The 21,785-nt window shown below is 47.9% G+C and overlaps 1 protein-coding gene across 1 annotated transcript in view; it reads left to right on the forward strand.

Moving 5' to 3' along the window:
* LOC144162723 (solute carrier family 4 member 11-like) overlaps window positions 1–19,830 on the forward strand; it is a 72,542-nt gene extending 52,712 nt beyond the window's left edge. The window contains exons 10-14 of the mRNA XM_077693366.1: window positions 1,268–1,384; window positions 4,141–4,273; window positions 8,452–8,849; window positions 12,036–12,741; window positions 13,159–19,830. Coding sequence (XP_077549492.1) covers window positions 1,268–1,384; window positions 4,141–4,273; window positions 8,452–8,849; window positions 12,036–12,741; window positions 13,159–13,225 — 1,421 coding nt within the window. The 3' untranslated portion in view covers window positions 13,226–19,830. The remainder of the gene's footprint in view (window positions 1–1,267; window positions 1,385–4,140; window positions 4,274–8,451; window positions 8,850–12,035; window positions 12,742–13,158) is intronic.
* Window positions 19,831–21,785: the final 1,955 nt, after the last annotated feature.

Here is a 21,785-nt window from a genome sequence, read left to right on the forward strand (position 1 = left end):
TTCATGGAATATTTTTTTGTGGAGCTTCGTTACAGGGAGCTAAATATGTTAAATTTTTTGCAGAAGAAAGTTATGGAATAATAAAGCTCAGATTCTTCGTTATTTGTTTACCGCGCGATCATATTACTTTATCAAGTTTTTTTACCTGACTTATCACTCGTGCAGTTATTGAGGCCAAACGACACTATTGTTTTTTCTTTGTGTTGTATTTAATGCCAAAGGATAAAGTATGTCAACAGATTCTCCCATCCCGGGCCCAATAAGTGCACAACTGTAGTTCCTGGGAAGATGAAACGTTACAGAGACTATTACGCAGCAGGAGAGATAAAACAAGCTAGAATTTTATTGCTCCTTTTGTTTAGTACTTATTGGCAAATAACTATTATGTAGTTTCTTCTTGTTTTCTTAGGAGCGTACTAAGAAAATGAAAATAACTCGCAACGATTCTGTCAGGTAGACGCACTGGCAAACACTGCCCTGAACTGCGCAGACTCTTTGGTGTGCGTAAAATATGCCGTTTGCGGTGGTATTACGCATGACAGGCGTTGGAATAAAAGCTTAGGCTTCGAGAAAGGCATCAATAAAAGTCTACACACCTTTTTGCGATACGGGAAGCATGTTCCTAGTTAAGCATGTTTCTGAGAAATTTAGCGCTAGCAGTGGCAGGAACTGTAGATGCTTCCCTTTCGGGGGCAAGTCAGATAACGATGGTTTTGAACCTGTTTCTTTAGAGTAAGACCTCAACTCGAAGAGTTTTTAACAGAAACAGATGGTAAAGCCTTTTAAATAGCGCCCAAATGCGAATGCCACCTAATTTCGTTTTCCGGGGTGTAAACCTAAATAAGGCAGAACTGTTCTCGTAGCCTGTAGTATACGGCGCATGCGCATTTTTCATTGAAAGTCCAGGTAGTAGGTTACTGGCCCTGGAAGCAAATTATTTGTTTGCGTTTACTTACCTTATAGCGCCCTAAATCAAATGATTCGAGTGAAAGGTAATGGCCTTTTACAATCGTGACTCAGCTCTACACGTGCAACAAACTCCGCCATTTTTGTCCCGAAAGCGATCTGAACTTGCACTCGTGTAACTCCGTTTCTTACATCTTGTCTCCATCTCTTTTTCTCTAACCTTTATTTGTGCTTTCGCACCGACCATGGCGGGCGCAGGAGGTAAGGCCTTGTGCTTCTTTAGTTGATCTCAGCTATGGTGTGGCTAACGCTTTCTGTGCTTGAATGCTTTCCTCCCACTACCCTACCCCTGCATCACGAGCAGACGTCCGCAAGTGCATCATCAGCCAAACCATAGGCGGCCTCTCCTTTGCCCTCTTCGGTGGTCAGCCCTTGGTCATACTCATGACCACCGCGCCTCTCAGCCTGTACATCAAGGGTACGCACATCTCACAACAAGGCCCAATACTCCTGAAATGACCATAGAGACACACTAAAAGTTCGGCTCATTAAAAAGACCTCTGTGTCCTTATAACATTCATACAAAATTTATCGCAAATCTCAAACTAATAAGGCAGAAATTAAGGAAAACAGAGGAAGCAGTGGATACTACCCAGACACTTTTGGCCACGTCTCTATTTTACAGCATCAATTCGCGCCTGCCGACCAAAGCTAACGTCAAGAAACATGATTGGGCGTGGTAGTGGGGCCTCTAGTTCCGAATGATCTTATCTTTTGAATGTTAACATGCAGCTAACGCACTAAAAGCTGCCCTTAGTGGGAATCATCGATTAACCAGTCTTTGATAGTCAGAACTTGTTGTTGTAACCGCATGCAATATTGGCATGTGCAAACCTGCGAAATGCGAAGCCTTATATTATGACCTTGAGTGGTTCATTGTGCGACAATCCACCGTTGGTGTTGTAGTTGTTACGCGGCGCAGAAAATGGCCGCTGGTGTAAAGAGAGAATAACACAACACATCTGAGTTCGTATGAGAGTTGCACCCCGGGCTCCAGAGTATAAGCCGAGTGCTTTACCCTTACGCAAACTAAACATGTTTCCAGGGGCGGAACCAGGGTTAGCTTAGTGCGCGCTGTGTGACAGCTGCACGTGAGGCCACTTGAGTAGGACTGGTGCATCCAAGCCACGGATATCTGAGATTCTGGGGTCGCTGCTGTGGTGTAAAGTTTTGCCAGTCTTGTGTATGGGGGTCATTCGCACCAAAAGACAAATAAACGATAGCTAAAAAACAGACAAACAATTTTACCTAATCATTGCCAGATATAAGTCATTAGGGTTTCTTCTTCAAAGCTCGCCAACAGATTTAAGCGCTTGAATTATTGTTTTAACAGCGAAGCTGTTTAGAAAATCGTAATTTATTCTGTCCGCACTTAAAAATACCAAGAAGGTGGCGAGCGAGCGCACGTGAGCGCGTGCCTCGCGGCGACCGCCCGCAAGTTAAAGAAACCAAGAAAATGCCGACCGCTCGTGTGTGCGAGCGCTCCCGACGACCAACCACCATTTCCTGCGCACGTTTGTCAAGCCAAGCATACTCACTGTGACAGATTGTCCAATATTGCGGAGTGCGTGCCTCGCGGCGATCTCCCAGCGTCCACGGTGCACGTTTGTCAAGCCACCCACTTAGGGATATCGTCCAAAATGCCCCCCTCCAAAAAAAAAAAAAAAAAAAACTCCAGCGTTCGCAGTAATCGTGGCAACACTTGCCCGGAACGAGAAAGACTCCAGCATTCGCCGTAATTGTGGCAACACTTGCTCGGAACGAGAGACACGTCATCGCGTTCGCCCTTCTAAATGTGATGTTCAATGATTATCACTTCCAAAAAAATGAAGGAAGCTCACACTTATAGTAGCAATGATTGAGTAAAGGTCGTTGCGGCAGCAAAGAAGAAGCAAACAGTCTGCAATCGTCGCTTCAACCTTCAGTGATTGTCGTGAAGATTGCATACAGCTTCGCTACCTTCAAGTTTCACGCGTTAGCCTCAGCTTCTTTCATTTTTTTGCCCTTCACAAAGAACAAAACAAGCCAGGGATAGGTTAATGGGTGTACTCTTCTAAAGTGACCCTGGCTGTCGTGAGTAACCTGTCCTATAATCTGCAAGCGAGAAGGAGTGTACAGACCTCCGCCACAAATAAACTTCGCCTTGGGCGCTTTTTGGCAACCGCGTACTGATCCTGCGGACAGAGACATAATCAGGTACTTCAACCAACGATGTCAAATGTTGACTTTTCATAGATGTTTTTTCAGGGCTGACAATTTGAGACTAGAGAATTTTGTTCTATAAACATAGCATTAAAACAAGAATCAGCGGGAAATTTATCAATGCAAATTGCTAACAAATATGAGTTATCGCCGAAACTAACAAATATGAGTTATCGCCGAAACTTTCTGTCATTTTTTTTCTTGCACAGCGCCCACAATTTTGTAACGCAAGGCTGCTCCACCGGTCGATTTCTCCTTCGCTACAATAGCGGCTACCGCAAAAGTACTGGGCGGGTGCTTCATTTTGGCGATACTCACGACGGCGCTAGCGAACAGAAACGCCTCATCAATTGTTCAGTGGCACGCAGTATAACAAATGACATCTCTCAACCATTAAATTTTTATTTCTCTTAATGGGCGCCGCCCCCGCTCGGACAGAATCGCCGTGCGCCACCACTCTAACGTTTTCAGTATTGACTCCAAGCAGTGCATTATTGATTGGGCACTCAAGTTTTTTTTGGTTAATGGCCGTGTTCTCAACCGCATAACATCTTAGCGATTCATTCACCGAGAACGATGTAGTGAGCGTAATGTATGATAAGGGTCATTCGCAGAGCCTTTACTTTTGTAACAGCGGTGGCTCTAGCCCGTTCTCAGTTGCAGCTCTAATGGAAGTCTGGCTTATGTTGTAAAGTCCGGCAAAGAGAGTTACAGTTCCAAGCACGCGCTCAGTATGTCTCTTTATCGGATTGCAGCAAACGCCAGTACCAATCTGTGCTTTGCCAAGTTAACCATTGTACACTTTATGCAAGCCCACGCCTGGCCAAAATTTGCAAGATAAGGAGTACGCGGCTTGCGCTGCGTTTTGTTCTAAGTCTCAGCGTACTTTATGCGCAAATGTTGATGGCAAGAATCAATCAATATAAAACAAACGAGTTCTACAGCACGTCCCCTTATCTGTCGGTCTCGCAGTGATCTACAATATCTGTGAAGACTTCGACCTAGACTTCTACGCCATGTACGCCTGTGTGGGCCTCTGGAACACGTTCTTTCTACTCCTGTTCGCCATCTTCGACGCCAGCAAATTGATGAAGTGGTGCACGAGGTGAGTGGTTCAAGCGCGCTTCTATTTCTAGTAGGTTCCTGAGCAATCGTTGAGAAGGTCGTCCCGGCCTACCCGCCTGCGTATTTCGCTTTGTATTTTCTGTGTTCTCTCATTGATTTGCTTATTTCCTCCCTTGAAAGCTTTGCTTATTTGTGCATTTTTGTTCAACGGACTCCGAAGTGGAATAACTTTGTCGAAGCAGTGTCTGTGTTAGCATTGTGCGGCTGGACATGCATGGCTTATTTTTTTTACTACACAGCAAAAGTCATAAGAAATATAGCACATGAGTAATGACCATAATGACGACACTGTACTTTGCATAATGTCATCATACCATCTCAGCCTTCCAAACACTGTAGTTTTGCAATATTTTATCACACTATCGTAACATTCAAAATTTTGATTTCTAGCCGTTCAATGAAAGCATCGGCATTTTTGTTTATTCACTCGCAGGATGGGCAGGTTAAACATATCCCTGCACTAAATTAAGGTTACAGACTTTGCAGTGTGTTTTGATTGACGACATCCCTAAATCCGAGGCAAGGATAGCTTGAAAGAAACGGTGCTTTTTCTTTGGGGATGCGCTAAAAATGCTTACGCATTGAATCTGTATTCCTTCCTTCCACAAGGAACATATCAGAGAACTGCTACCGATTTACTTCGGATTCATCTTACTAAAATCTTGCAGCGGTTTCAAGAGAGGTCCTGCTGCTGTGAAACAAAGGAAAGTGCATGCTCCGTAATTCGGAAAATTTTCACTTCTGTGTAACCTCAGCCAATTATTTCTTAGATGGCTCAACTGTTGTTGAGGAAGCTAAACACAGTGACCTTCAAGCCCCTCAGGGGGCATGCATACAATGTCCGCCAGGTGGATGTCCCAAACATACATTACATCTCCCAAACCCTAAAGAAAGCCAATGACCCAAGCCCGTAACAGCGGTCATACAGTAGTATTCAGAAGTCATGCACATGTAGATGAGTGGTCCGTCGACAGTAAATGGCTCAAGGCAGTCAAGTGAACACAGACGTTAATGCGAGTTGGCGCAAGTTTCCAGCCAGTTCTTGGAACATTGAAAAGTGTGCAAGTGGGAGCAATTGTTCCAAGAAGTACAAGTGACCATTAAATGCAATTACAAAACTTAAAGGGAAATACACAAAGCCCATTGCATTGTGTTAGACAAGAGACTTCATTGACAGCATCAACCTTGTGTTAAAATATCATCCCAGATCTCAGAAGTTGAGGTTGATGTTATTTCATTTGTGCTTGTAATCGTACTTAGACCAACTTCTAGAAATTTTAGTGAGTGTAATTGTTTCGCGTGCAGCTGTTGGGCTTTTGCCAAACTCATGTTTTCTCATGGCTGTGTGCGACATTATGGATATTTACCAGCTTATAGCAGCGCTTTATACCCTGTATGTATTCCGTTAACGTAACCAAATTTACCTCGCTTATAGCAATTGTTCTTATAACAGTGGCTTGGAGTACGCCATTATTGAGGTGTGGCATAGTATGAACTAGAAATTCATGCTCAGACACGACGTTACGCTCTATAATCATTTATTTTTGTTTACCATGATGTCACTCTTTCAGGATTCGCGGTTCATTTGCCGCCAGGGTATGATGGGATACTGCACAGTGTACTGCGGAATTATGGCAGCGAAGGGAGAAAAGCCTTTTTAACATAGTTCAACACTACCTGTATCCATGGTTCTGTTCCTCGCACATGAAAATACGGCCCAGTTGTTGTCCTATTCAAGACACAAAAACTCTCCTTGGAGGCTTTTTCCTCCAAAACCACCACGTTAGCAAGCTGCATCGGTAAGGTGGGGGATATATAGTGGTGATGGCCCGTTTTAAATAATTTCCCGAGAAAATTAGCATTTATACATATGTGATGACATGTTTTCGAAGACGGAGATCTTACGTAATGTCGCCGATCTGCTGCCATATATGGAGCACGCAAAAAAACCGTCACCGCCTTGTCGGTGCACCATTTTTCGACATCAAAGCCTGCGGATGTGACAGATGGTGCTATTCCCATTGATCTGAGGTCGACTGTATGCGTAGACGTGAATCTACCGAACTGGTCACACAATCCTCATGTCCTCGTTTGCTTGGTAAACTGCGATGTTCCCCAAGGGGGTGTACTGAGCACTACTTTGTTCAATATTTCGGTCATCGGCCCCGCGTATGAAATGGCTGAAGTCGTGAGAGCCGCTCTGTATGCCGAATATTAGTTCATCTAGGCATTTTGTGCATATAGACCACAGTTGCGCGATCACGTACAGCAAGCTGCAACACCCAAGTCTCTTTACTTGCACCGTCAAGGTCTAAATTGGCCTCGGAAAACTACGCTGTTTCTGCGTCCACCAAAACGTCATTGCTCAATTACCCCATGAATATTTAAAACAGAATAATACCGTATGTTCCGAACAATAGGTTACCGGTGTCATTGTGGAGCGCGGTCTGTCATAGACGAAGTGTATCACTAAGCTAAAGGCTAAGTTTATATGCTTTGTGCGCGTGCTTCGATTTGTTCTGTACCCGCCATAAGGTTTGGCCTATCTGAGCGTCTCCTTTTTGTTCTGTACAGTACTTTTTTCGCGATATATTTGTTACAGCATGCATCTATTCGAATTTGTGCACTTCATGCTGGCACACACTGAAAAGTCTGCAGATGCGGGGCCTTCGAATGTTCATATGTACTCTTACTCGGGGTACAATTGCTGCGACACATGCATACCCCATTCAATCACTTGTTATAAGCCCCCTTTTTCGTGTCTACGTCCAGCACCTTACGGGATATGCACGCCATCATTTCTTGATTCCACAAATTAAGATCTCGAGAACTTCAGCCGTTTCACGTGAATCCCTTAGATTGGGCCCCCCTTGTGGTTCAACACGAACTTCCTTTGGGTGATATCAAAACCATCGATCCACCTATGCATCTCGATAATAGTCAGGAAGCCTTGTGCGTCCTCAGCGGCTCTCAAACCGTTGACTCAAATGCTGTTCACAAACCCATATGACGAAACTATACACGTGTATACCACAGATCTGTGACAGGCATTAGGTTAACAGCGGCTGTAACTATTCGAAGTCTGTGCGTCATCCAACGTTTCGCATTTTAGAAAGACAACCTCCACGGCTACTGTCTTGATTGTCATACAGGAGGCAATTTGTTTAATCTCGCGTGAACCATAGCAAATGGACACCTAAAGCACTTGCAGTCGAAGTGGCAGAACGCTACTTTTTTGCATCTCAACAGGGACATTTTCTTCCATTCAGTGGGTATTACACCGTTTTAGACTTGCCAGTAATGGTTGTTCTGACACGGAGAGAACGAAGCCTTCAAGAGAAGCCGTTGCCACGCGTTTGGCGTTACCAAGGCCGCCGATGACCGCTTTATTTTCCCCATTCCCCGAAGCGCCATGGCGAGTGACTGGGCTTATCTTGATTAAAGCCATAGACCGCTCCATCTAGTTGACCCCACTGCAGGTTCCGGTTACTCATTAGTACTCAACAAAGCCACGTGACGCCGTTTCACCGATAGCAGCTCGGCGTACCTTTTTCCGTTGCCGACAGCGCATTATCGGTGATTATGATTGTGAACAGTTCCACGAGCTAGAGAGGATCGCACATGTCCTCTGCGACTGGCCATGCTACCTGAATTTCCTGAGGGAAGCCAGCCACATCACAGGCCCATTCGGACGTTCAGTTTATGTCTGTGGACGTTCTACTGGGCCCTGGGCTCTACTCTCGCCTAAACACTGGGCATTCGAGGCTGTGGTAATGCTCTTGCGAAGCAGTTGCTTGGTTGCTAGAGGTACTTAGGCCGATTTAAAGACAATAAACAAGAGTGCCAATCCCAGGCCCCGAATGTTATAACTGTCCTACACGAACTGTATATAGGTTAGGCAATTATGTTCCTTTAATAATCATACCCTGATTACTCCAGCGTATTCTCCATACCGGTCTTCATCCATCCACGCTCTTTCCCCCCTCTCGCGCACAGAATTGCCTGCTAGAGCTGATAACGTATAGCCGACATCTCTCTTTTTCTTTCTTTCGAACAGTATTACTTTTGATCTCTTGTCAATGATCAGTTTCCGTTCGTGGCGCCTGCCTTAATATCCCATTTTCAATACTCCTAACCAGCGTTCCGCGCATGCTGCAGGTCGACGGAAGAGATTTTCGCGCTCTTCATCAGCATCGCCTTCTGTGTGGACGCCGGCCGGGACGTGTACAAAAACTTCCAGCGCTACTACTACGCCTCCGAGTGCGCGCCGCCCACGGTGGAGTCGCTGACGCGGCTGCTGCGCACGGCGAGCGCCTCGTCCAACAACACCACGGCCGAGGCACTGCTCGAGGTTCTTCCGCAGTGCCGGCGGGAGAACAGCCTGCTCTTCCTGCTGCTCATGCTGGGCACCGTCTGGCTGGCCGTCTCCCTGTACAACTTCAACAAGACCCCATACCTGCAGGCCAGCAAGAGGGAGATGCTGGCCGACTACGCCCTGCCCGTGGCGGTCATCGCGCTCAGTTTCCTAGGGGCCTTCGTCTTCCGCGAGGTCGAGAGTGAGTACGACGACTACGCTTCACCAGGGACTCCGTGCTGCGCTAATGCGCTGTGAGGTGCACGGGGCGTTGGCAATAGGATACGCCCAAGAAAATCGTTCGTCGGGTTCTTTCAGAGCGCTGGGCTGCAAAGACCTCACAAACGCCAAAAGAGGTGTCACACTGCTGCAAGACTGCACGAGTGTCTAAGCCGCTAAAGCTTTCGCAGTCACATCTTCCAAAAAAGTTGGAAAAATGTCTTAAAATTTCTTCGTATCAGACAGTACGTTCATGCTGAAAATGGGGAATTCTTTGCAACAGTTACTTTGGCGTGGAGTTAACTATGGAGCCAACTATGGAGCTATTCATAATAATTAACCATGGAGTTCCGCGCTTGCGTGGTAGTTTACACCTCGCGGGCGATATGTCGCCTAATCTGGTACAAATTAAAACCTCGGATGCAGACCCCAACTGAATGTCATATGAGCTAAAGAAAGTTTGAGAAACGTTCCTCTAAGTTTTAATACCGAAGCGCAATACCCACCCCTGACATAAAAAAAAACAGTTTATAAGGACTCGAAAGCTGGTGCATATACTGTTCTACAGCAGTCTACCATGTTAGCGTCCTTTTGTATCTTCGTATGCAGCGACGTCATTCTTGCAAACGGGACACACTAGAAGGTACAGCAAAACCAAAGATATTCTTACGGACTCAGGCAGATGCAACCTGACTTTGTATCCAGAGCCCTCCTGTTTGCCGCCTTTCTTTAGAGCTTGGAATTTTTGAGTTGCTGAAAATTTCGTTTGATCAAATCAACGCATTCTTAAATGCACACTGAAGTCAAAATACAAGTTGCTCTAAAACGATAGATCAGCTTACCGCAACACGAATATACTACTCACACGTGTAGATTTCCTTAAATAAGGCAGAAAATAGCGAGGACAGGTGCCGCCGCAACTAGCTATACCGGGCAACTTGAACCTGTAGTGCTTGAATCGGCTGGTGTGTGCGACGTCTTTCCTGGCTACCGCTGCATGGCGCTACTCATCCACACTTAGGGCGGTGGTACCGCTTTCCGCAGAAGTGTGCCAGCTAGGCGCGAGCGGTTGGTTAGACACCAACATTCGCGGGGTTTCAAAAGGTCAATATGTTTTGTAAGTTCACCGTTGGAAAAAAATACCAAGAAAATTCCGAGCGCTCATGAGCGCGTGCCTCACGGTCACCATCGAGCGTCCCCGCCACGCGCAGTGGCTTTAGAAAAAAAAAAGAAAACCTCCAGCGCTAATGCTATAGAGGAACAGACACACTGCTTGGAGAGGTCACCGCGGCAGCCGCACTCTGTAGAAGCCATTATGGATAATTAGACACATGGCTACGAGTGTGCCACTCCTTCCCAAAACCACTTACAGATCCCGCCATGGCTGCCTCGAGTCGATCACGAAGAGGTGGTGGAAGTGTGCAATGCTGGAGATGACTTTGCATCTACCACTTGCTGCAAAAAAGACGGCGACCCCTTCGACGCGTATGACGACAATTACTAGCACCGCAACTTTGCAAATAAACAATGATGCTGAAACTTAACTATGTGTCAGGCAATACTCACCTACAACAGCTTCGCCATGCGCGTGAGTGCAAGCTACCGTGATTTTTTTTTCTTCAACAATGCTTTAATACCGATCATGGGTCCCACGAAGAACATTTTTCTTAGTGGTCCGCTGCTGCAGTAGACGTGGGAGTTCGGGAAAACATGACTTATTTGACCGCTATGCATTACTGATCACTCGCTTGCTTCCGGTTTATTGTGACGCAAAGAGCTTCTCTAGTCGCCGTTTGCGTCATAATTGAGCAATTGAAAAGTGCCTTAATTTCTCAGAAATTAAGACACCTTTTGGCGCCGAATCAACGCTAAAATGGCTTTGGGAAGGTAAGACTTTCCTTTGGATTGAAACCAACTTGATAGTTACATTTAGTGTTTCTGTAACCATATCACGCCTATCCTTCTCGTTCGGTGGAATCCTCCCCCTATCGTGCTTGCATATCTTAGGCATAAGTTGTTGGGCCTATAATTACACAGTGCACTTTACCCTGTCTCTGCTCATGTAATCCATCTCACTAATATGTGCGCTTCCACCAGTAAGAAATCTTTCCTTAGGGCAGTTTGTGAACGGGTGCAAGGTCGAAATATTTTTGTATGGGCGAAATCTGGACAAGCAGCTTCCTAACGCGCAGTGTTTTCCACGAATTTTGTTTTGCTGCGCACAGAGAGAGAGAGAGAGATAAAACTTTATTTGTCATCTTTGCTGAGCGTAACCACCCGAGAGGGAGGCTCCGGGTGCACAGAGAGAGTTTTTTTAATGAGCTGGGAGGTCAGCCGGGCTGCCCAAATTTCTGCTCCAGCTGAGGGTGCAGATATGAAAAGTCGACGCACGCACGCACGCACGCACGCACGCACGCGCACACACAGAGAGAGGAATAAACGTACAATCACACAATCTGGAACACTTGCGCACGACCAGGCGGAGCAATCATATTTCGCAGTGCTGACAGTGTCCTGCCGTGCCTGGGTTCCCAAGAATTATTTATAGTGACTTTGTGACATTACATGCATTTCTTTAGGATGCCATTGGCAAAGAAGTTAAAGGAAACAGGTGTAGTCAGACAGAAGCAGGCCCACAGAGTTCTTTACTGGGTATTGTGCAATTGCGTATCGTGGATCCGAAGTTGGCGAAGAAGAATTTGACATTCGCCTGAAATGCATTACCTTTATCCGTAGCGCTATATTTCTGGTGGATGTCAAAATTTCTTTCGCGGAAGCTTCCTCCACCTTGGGTATTTCCACTAAATCTGGAGAATTCGACGCCCTCGTGAACTTCACAAGGTGGGCAGATGAGGTATTAATTCTGGTAACGCGTTAAAATTCTATATTTAGGCCACATTGAGTCTAATGCGATGAAGGACGACTGCATCATGCTTACGGAGGCTGCTCAGTCTCGAGAATTTCCAGTCACAGTCGCCTCTTGCTTATTCTATTGTAATGAGCCCTCAGCGTTCGCTTTGAACCAACCGGAGAAAGTACTACGTGCCACTACACAACACTGACTGTCGCACCTATTGTTATTGTCATCGTGAAGTCTCATGCCAACACAGGGGTGGCCAGCTTTACAACCTCTCCCCTTGTGATACCTCTCTTTCCCGCATTCCCGCAGCGGAGCAATTCCACTTCGGCCAGAGCGACCAGTTCGTGAGGGCGCGGGTCGAAGTGCTGCAGTGGCCCGCTGCCTTGGGCGCCATGGGCCTCGGCCTTGCCCTGTCCCTGCTGTTCTTCATGGACCAGAACATCTCGGCGGCCATGGTGAACAACCCGTGCAACAAGCTCAAGAAGGGCGCCGCCTACCACCTCGACCTGCTGGTCGTGGGACTGCTGAACGGCGTGCTGTCCCTGTTCGGCCTGCCCTGGATGCACGGCGTGCTCCCGCACTCGCCGCTGCACGTGCGCAGCCTGGCCGACGTCGAAGAACGAGTGGACCAGGGCCACGTGTACGAGATCATCGTGCGCGTCCGAGAGACCCGGCTGACGGGCGCCATATCGCACCTGCTCATCGGCTTCTCGGTGTTCCTGCTGCCGTACCCGCTGGCGCACATCCCGACCGCCGTGCTGGACGGTCTGTTCCTCTACATGGCCATCACGTCGCTCAACGGCAACCAGATGTTCGAGCGCATCACGCTCCTGTTCATGGAGCAGGCGGCCTATCCCCCGAACCACTACATACGGCGCTGCCCGCAGCGGAAGATCCACGTCTTCACCGTCTGCCAGGTGGTGCAGCTGCTGGTCATGTGCTTCTTCGGGTTCGCCCCGTGGCCCTACGTCAAGATGGTCTTCCCCGTCATAATCCTGCTACTTCTGCCGCTCAGGTGGGCAGGGGCTTGGTTAGCCTCTCTGTCATGTGCAACTAGTTATGAGGACACCCTCACGCACTTGTAATCTTTCTATGATGGCTACCTCAATACCTCCCTGACATTTTTCTATAGAGTAATCTAAATCTGCGCGGTCATTTTCTCTGCAAAGTCTCCCCGCATGATGGATTTCTTGACTGTGACCGAAGCCAGTCTTAGGATAGGAAGGCTATGGAGGTTGAGGATAACAAAGAGTGGAGATGCATTCTCCTTTTTTCTAACTGTTCGCCCTCATATTCCCTCTATCCCAAGAGGGGTTACAACAAATGTCCGCAGCTAACTTTTTAACATGTACAATATATGCCTTCTGCGCAACTACATGGAGCAGACGAGAGAGAGACGTCTGAATACTGTTATACCCTTGTTTCGACGCAGGCACAAGGTGGTCACTCTGTTCATCGACCAAAAGTACCTGGAAGCGCTGGATGGCGAGCACCAGTAGCGTCCTCTCACTCTATGCAGCAGCTGCAGCAGCCGCACGGGGTCGCAGCCGTGGGTGGAAAGGCAGCAGGAGCAGCAGCAGCAGCAGCAGCCCGGGTTGTCGTACCTGAAACTTATGCAATGCGGCGAGGAGAGTTCTCCCCGTTCCTCCCACCGTGTCAAAGTGCCGCCCGGGCGACCGCGGAAGTTCGCCGCCGCCGCCGCCGCCGCCGCGTTTAAAAGCTAATCCACCCTCACTCCCGTTCACCCCAGCGAATGCTGCAACCCCACCCCAACGGGTGGCTGTAAGAGCTTCGCCGAAGGATACGCCCGCTCACAGCCAAGCTCAGACCTGGCCCGTCGGCTTAGCTCTCCTGGTCAGGTTCCCGGAAGGTCTGATTAGTCAAGGTGTAAGGTTAGGTGTCTGATCTGCTTTAGTGCCGTGGTCAGGTCCGATCAGGTTGGTATGCGTGGTCGCGTACCGGTTTAGGAGGAGGCCAGGTCTGCGCAGGTGTGCTCAGGTCTGGTTAGGTCCTGCTTGGATTCAAGCCTGGCCTGTCGCGGCGGGCGGAAGTAGTAGTCCAGCCTTCACTCTTGCTCTGTGTCGTCGTCCCATAGCGTCGACAGGCGCCGGACTATGGACAAGAAGAGAAGGGGTGTCGCACCAGCGCACTCAGCGCATCCGAACCAGAAAAAAAAATCACACCGCCGACAAGGCCCGAGCCTGTGAGCGCCCACTGCGTTTGCAATTGCGTGAAGAAGGTTCACGTACCTTTTATCGTTCCGCCGGAAAATCGTGGGTGCCTGCACTGGAGCACTCGTGCACACAAAAAGCTCTCACCTACGAGAGTCGGGGCGCATTTATGTCGCTTAGTCGCAGTTGAGCAACTTTCTAGAAAGTCTCACAAAGTCGGAGCCACGCCAAACTCCCAACTACCGGTCGCAAAACCTCTCCGGAACCCTGTGAGCCCGAGGAAAGCCAAACAAACAAACAAACAAAAGCACGCTCTTGTTCGTTCTTGTCGTGTCTTGACGAGTCCGCTGTCCGTGTAGGCGTTCCCCCGAAGTTCGTGTCCGTTGTCGGCCAGCGTCTCATGTCTCCGTCGTGGCGCGTCGCTCTGGTTAGCAACACACTGTTTTAGCCCCTGGTGTTTCGTCTTAAGTTCCGTTTCGCCGGCTAGTGTTTTGTCTGTTCATTCGTCCGCAAGACACGGCTTGGTGCAGCAATACACCGCGAGATGAACTCTTACTACCAATATAGGCAAGCAGAGAAACAATCAGCCCGAAAGGACTCTACCAACGTCTAGCATGGGCAAGTTGTGTGCCACCCTCGAAGGTGCGGCCTCCAGGTCCACTGTGTCCGTTGTCCCTTCGAGGTCGACGCCATCGCCGTGCGCACGCTTCCTACCGAGGGAGCCAATAAGGTGCGTACGCATGCGACGGGAAATTAGCGGATGACTGTCCAGCACGGATCCGGGAAGTAGCGGCGTACTTCCGGTTCTTGCTGTCTCCGTGTTTCCTCAAGGCAGGCTAAGAGCGGGTTTTGCGACCGGAGCTAGGGCTCGGGCCTTGTCCGCTCTCGGCGGCGTCTCCTAGATAAGATAAGGACCGCCTAAGTGCGTTCCTCTCTCAACGCGCTATAGTGGCCTAGGATTGCATTTACCAAGAAAAAAAAAACGGTAGCCGCCGCTAGCAGTCTCTCGGCGCTGTGGTTCTACGTGGAAAAGTATTAAAAATATATTTAAAGTAGTCAGAGCTAGGATGTGTTTCTAGGTTTTTTGCTTAGTTCATGCATTTCTTGAATTCGTACGTGGTTTCATATCGAGACATAACAACTCGGATATAGCCCATCTTTGATGGGAAGGACTTTGTCACAAGACAGTTTTTCAAAGCAACAGGATGGCGTCACAGTGCAAATATAATTACACCTCGATGCCGCATGCTGGGGCGGCACTTCGGGTCTTCTTTTTTTTTCGCAGCGTGCGCCTGCTTAAAATTCGTTACGCCGAGCGCATGGTTGCAAGCCGAATGCCACCGCGCATTCAAGACGGGCTCAGTTCAAACAACGACTGGCTAGGTAGTACAAAATAAGGTCAACGCCTTAACTTTTCACAAGGCAAGGGCTCTGATTTTGTAAAGTATGTGCTCTGAACCATTTAACGCAATTCCAAGCACATCTCGTGGTTATAAAACTCCCGCAGAGGCAACGCCCTCCTCTTACCCGAAGATTTTTATTTTCGGATGTGTGCCTTTTGTGAACGGGACGACGCCGAGGACACGCCGAACCGCAGCGCCGAGGAACTCCGCAATACAAAGCGAAAAGGCCGGCTCCGTTTCTTTTTTTCCCGTTGAAAGTGTCGTTAGTTTGTGTCTTAGGCATCACCACTAAGCACCCGTGTCCGTAGCATCTATACAAAGAAGAGATCGAACGAGAGGGAGAGAGAAAAATACATCCTTTCCCGGATGATGAAGAAGACTCATCAGTCGTAGTGCGAAAGGCCCCTAGAGCAATATAGTTGATAAGAAGAACAGAGGAAAAAAAAAACACCCACTGCAGAAAAAAAAAAAGACGAAACCGCAGCTGCCCCGGCCGCTCTTGCGTTTTTGCTCAAGACCGCAGTGAGGAACGGTTGCGCGCTGTTCTGTAACCGGAGTGACGGGCGAGGTTTCGACGCCGAAAAAGCAAACGCTGTTGAGAGAACTGTCTCGGAGTAATTTTCAGTTTGAATGATGTGATCATACCTGGGGACATTGGTGAACAGTATTTCGAAGTGCTTTGTAGAAGACCCGTAGACGGCATGGTGGTATACTGCCGACCTCGGGCGAAACTATTTTGGCGAAGCGTGAAGTTAGTCCGTTAGAAGAATAACTGTTTGCGTCGTGGCAGAGCATGCCCCAGATCGTGTATACTGCGTTGTTGCACAAGAGTAAGCGGATATGAAGCAGTGGTCTACCGCACAGTATTACATTTCGGGTAACGATACGTGCCCGGCTAACCAAAAGGTATTATACTTATATTCGCCACTTTCTTATTGCACCACGTACTATCAAAATCCGCGAAAGTCCGAACTGCGCAACGGCGCCAGAGAAAACAAAAAGCTGAAGTTTCGTATGATATCATATGGGGTATTTCGTATCGTATGGGACCTATCGCCTCGCGCGGTTTCCAGTGGACAGTTTATTTTTTTGGCGATGTGCGAAAATTCTTCAAACGAGCTAAGAAAACCGACAAGGCTCCGCGAGTCTTGACAGGTACTAAGCGTTTGTAAGAGTTCCGACTTGCGTTTAAGAGCGGTGCTTAAGATATAAAGCAGCAAAGTTCCTAACTACGTTGGGTGGTGCCTATCATTGTTCGCCAAATTGCCCTCATGTAAGCTCTCGGTATAAGTTTCTTGATATTGGTTTTGCCATCATTGAAGGGCTTCTCTTCTACCATAATATTTCGTTATCCCAAGAAGCAAGCACGAAACGTAGATACTTTCAGAGAACTAAGGTACAGATCTGGGCGTGCTTGTTTCCGCTGCTAAGTGCGGAAATTGCAAAAAGGGGGCTGGGGACTAAGACAAGCAACTACTATCTTACTTTAACAAATTTTTGTACTTGTCATTTAGCGGACCTTGCCTTCAATGCCGCTTTTCACTGCTTCCAAAGCTCCAGAAAACCCTACCTAAAGATCTAAGTATGTGTCACTCGCAAACGTGTTGCATCAGCCGTCCTTGATAATGACGCATACACGCATATGATGCATTGCTCATTTACAATGTCCCCGTTACTGTTCGCGCAAACATAATTCGTCCTACAGGTTTTGTTTCCTGGGTTTCTTAGTACCAGACAGTGTAGATTAGTGCAGCGATACTAGATGAGTTCCTCTTGTCATCCGCAGAAGCATGTTGCGCTTCGCGGACATACGCGAAAGGCTGTTTAGTAGCAAACCGCGGGGGATATTCGCTAGAGACCGATTCTTTTGCACGTAAGATGTAGTTGTTTTCAGAACTGTCTCTCGTAAGTCAATGCGCTCTAAAGCGTTTATGCTCATGATAGGTGTCAATCGAGAACTGCCGAGAAGCATTGTTTTTCGGGGACGTTTTTGGTGGCCTATTGAGCTGTCGCAAACGAATCCCAAAGGCGCGCTGCCACACGGCATTCCGGCTTGGCTTGGATTATAACGGCATTTCTAGAGAACTTAAAACACCCCGGCTGCAGATGTTTTCCCAAAAACTAATCCATGCATTACAAAATGGCATAATACTTGGCCCGATATTTGTTAGGCGTGGGGTAGGCCAGCTGTTGCCTATGTGATTCCTGTCGTCTGCGTTCCCCTTGATACGGTTGCTGAAGGCCTTCTATGATTATGACGTACTGCTTTTTTGCTAACCGAGGTGGCTGCAAGAAATCGTGACGTCACGATAGTCCGGACGGCACAAGCATGGAGCTTCACGGGTAAAGTAAAAGTGGGAATGAAAAGGCAACCAAAGAAGAAGGTTTCGAGGGAGAGAGAGAGAGAGAGAGAGAGAGAGAGAATATTTATGCACTGATGTTGTTGTGTTGTCCTGAAAGCGTTGATCTTGCCGCGCGACCGACGCTGTGATACTCACGCTATTGTTATGTGCGGTCTTCACTGCCTTATCCCGGCGCTTGAAGCTTGTTAAGCCTTGTTGGCGGTTTTATTTAGCTCGCCGAGCAAAGTATTACGGCTTAGGTGAGGTGGATCAGACGATGCGAGGCCGGGCAGACGGTAAAGCTGCATCGAGTCAATCCGTGAGGCTGTTGCTTACACTGCGCCACCTACCGAGCCGCTGACGCAACTTTGGAAGGGGAGTAAAGCTTGTGTTAGCGTTTACGGCAAGACAGTGGATGTACAGTTGTTGCAGTGCTTTGTAGATATTTACAAACACTAGGTGCAATTTATGCATATAAATAAAAAATTATGCCTGCGTGTACTTTGCCAAATTCTGCTGGCATATGCTACACCTACTACCGTCTTTTGGCGGCAGGCGAATAAACTAGTATTATGTATTGATATCCCCGTTCACGCAATGCCCGTTTAATCGCTGAGCTGAATTCCGCCATTTGCCAAGGGCTATGCTAGGCGATGGTCCTAGGTTGCCTAATCACGTTCGCGGAAGCAAAACACGCGGACGGTGAAAGTGCACTGCTGCGATCCGCACATCATCTGCCGTCCTGGTTGGTTGGAGTTAAATATTTAACTGATGTTGAGTGTCATTGTAGCTCTATCCCAAAGCACTGTTGGTAACGATAGCAATTCGTGCCTCTGACGTCACATCGTTTACTCGCTTGAGAATGGCAGCAGACGGACAAAAGACAAGCGCATTGTGATAATGGTTAGCTCCCTTTATCTGTTCCTATACGACAGACCCGACGCTGGTTGATAACGTCGAACTTGCAGTTGGTAGGTACTTACTTCATTGGTTTTGGAAGTGGTGTTGTAGAATAAAAAAGATACACTTAAGCTGTCCTTACGTTGAATTGGCGCGGAAGCAACGTACACTACAGTATTTGTACACTTAGCTAAACGACGTGCTACGAAGATACGCCCTAGCCGTTTCCACAGTGTTCCTAACTCATTTCGGAAGTTAAGAAGTTTTGAGTAAGGAATTAAAGTAGGAGGACAAAAGTCCACCTCTATTTGAAGCGGCGCCGCGAAAATCCCCGATATTGCCAGAAAGAACAAATAGGGAGAGAGGGCGAAGAGGTGTACGCTAGAGCGCAATGCCGCCCAGACGTACAAGTCAATCCAAGTCAAGCCGGTATGATGTCATTATTGTTGCCTTTCGATGACACTCCGTCGGCCCCTGCCGTCCGCGTTCTGCATTTTGCGGTGCTCGTCGTTCACGTGAAGTTGGTGATTATTGCGATCACTGCTTCGGAACCACGAGCTCTGCACCAGGGGGCGTATGGTACCTACTTTCGGCTTCCCTGAGAACAGTGTGCTAGCCGGCGTCGAAACCTCACCCGCGACGAGTTCGCGCTCCGGACGACAAACCCCTGACGCGCAGCGTTCCTCGCGAGCGTTCGCCGTTGAATAAATAAATAAGTGAATAAAAAGAGGCAGCCTCCTCCCCGTAGCCGAGGCTGCGGACGCGTTTTACTTTTTGTCCGACTCCAGGAGGAATTCTCTGCGCTGTACATATATTAAAAAACGACGTGTTTACATATATATCTTTAAATATATTTTTTACCAAAAGGGGGCGGGCTGTTCGTTGTTGGCGCGGAGGAAAAAAAAAACGGAAGTAAGAAAGACAGTGATAAAACAAGAGAGTTCTCTACTAGCATGTCTGGTGATGCAGACGGTTGTTGTTGCTTGTTAAAAAGAAAAACACACAAAGCATCCTGAGTCTGTTCTTGTTGAAGCGTTATATATACGTGGCTTCCGGGAGCTCCGCAGGGCGGCGCTGGCGGAGGGAGCGATGTTTTCGCTTAGCGCCCCGCCGGTGGCCGCCCGGCAGGCGGCGCCGCTCTCGTGTGTACACTTTGTTCTATCGCGCGCGTCGTTGTTTGCGTTTTTCTTTCCGTGTTTCTCTGTTTTTGTAGGAAAGAGCGTCCAGGGAGGTAGCGCACCACCACCTGGAGGTCTCAGGGGCAATAAATAAACGGGAGTTGCGTAGACTGGACGACTCCGTTTCTTTTCCTTCACACACATACTCACTCACAGACACTTCCCAGGCCTTCTTTCACTGGCCAAGTACGTGTAGACCTTCGTAACATTACGTCACAGATAAATGCGCTGGCACTATCAATCGCAGCGACCACAGTTAAAGCTGCAAAACCACACAAGCAGGTTACGCAACCCTTTTAAAAAATGAGACGCAACGGAACAACTATAACCAAAAATATAAATAGCGTGTGATAGCCAAAGGAATGGCAATTCGATAGCGACAACGGCTTCATTGCGGTGCCTCCATAACTACAGTTTCCTCCTCTGGTTTGCAAGCGTAAGGTAAGCCTCCATTGTAAACCTCCATTGTAACGAAATCTGGGCAGGAAACTGGCTTCGTCGTAAGTGATACTTCAGTAAACGCGGGTGGGATATGGTGTATGTACACTGCATTTGGGCCATAAAACCCTGCGATTAAAGCGAAATTTCGAAGACTGCGGTATCGTGATAAGGAGGTTTTACTGCAATTCTTTTTCCGGCACGCTACAGCTTACACAACAGAGGAAATTAGCCAAATGGATAGCGGTCGCAGCGGCGTTGGCAAATGAGCGGAGCCTATTTGCAAACCACTGAGAAAAAAAAGTGCCAACGAATTTGCAAGTCCGCGCAGCCCACCTAGTGTCGTCAGGTTATGAGAACAAATAAATCCTATACGTACCAGGAAGGGCCCTATTTGTTTATTTTTCCGCGTTCGAGCCGCAAATTTCTTGCCTCCCCCAAAAGAGTTGACAAATTATTGCAAGAAAAGCTCGATGGTAAGATCTGGAAAAGTGAATAAATGATGTTGGAAGCAACGTACACGGCGGTTCAATTTCGTGATCTACCTATGTGCGCTGCCTCAGAAAGGCAGCGCACATAGGTAGATCACCATGCTAGCTAGAGGATCTTATCTCAGCTCATAAGTTTTTATGATTTCTTCCCCCAAAAAATTCCGCCATCTCTACGAAGTGAATGATGATGAGAGGGGCGAAGCAAAAATGCTTATCGGTAAAACCGTGAAACATTCGCCCGCATGTCATATAAAGACTCGACACGTCAAGCTTTCCACCGCTCCGTTGACAAGCCCGTCGACGACGTCGATGTTTGTGGTGATTATTTAGGGCTTGTTTGGGACGATGAGAATCTCCATGGGTAAGTTGGCGAATTCGCTGTGTGACATTTTAGCTACCTTGGCCGTCGCCTTCTGTAGAGCGTCTTGTGTGCGTACCCCCGGTACGTGTGGTGGTGGTGGTGGTTCCAGTGAAATGGCGCGTACCCACTCAGGGGGATTGGCCAGGAAACCGGCGCCTTACCGAAAGAAATTAGGTAATTTTTGAAGGGAAAGAAAAATTTTTACTTATTAGGATGGATTAGCAGTAGATGAGTAGAGAAATAAAAGTCAGGAGATTACAGAAAGAAAGAAAAAAAGGTAAAAACGGACACCATTTAATGAAAATTGGAAGTAAGAAACACGAAGAAAGTGGTACAGACGAAGCAGTGAGCTTGGCGCGCATATTCTTGCCAAGAAAATTCAATTAAGCTAAATGCTGTCTAGCACGGCAGACGGCCTGATTCCAGGATGAATGAGTGCAACGCACTGCAAAGATCCCCGTGGCAGAATCCCAGTTCCTTCGCCCCGAATGACAAGATAACTGTAGCAGACAGCGGGAGGTTTAGCCGGCTGCATGTACTTGAGCTCGCAGGCGACGAAGGACAACCTCCTCTTCTTCCTCTTCTCCTTGTTGGGTAGCAACGAAAGCGTTGAACGTTTTGTCCTCTTCGGCCAATCTTTGGCTGGCCAATCCCTAGGGGGATCCTGCCACAATCATAATCATTCCGCCGTGTATGGTAGCAACGAGGGACGGGACAGGGCCCGAGCAAGAGTCTTGAGCTCGCAGGCTAAGAACGACAACATCTTCGTCCTCTC

Source organism: Haemaphysalis longicornis, unplaced genomic scaffold, assembly GCF_048455015.1.
Source record: "Haemaphysalis longicornis isolate Haplotype H1 unplaced genomic scaffold, Haemaphysalis longicornis Haplotype H1 scaffold_12, whole genome shotgun sequence".
NCBI classification, from domain to species: Eukaryota; Metazoa; Arthropoda; class Arachnida; order Ixodida; family Ixodidae; genus Haemaphysalis; species Haemaphysalis longicornis.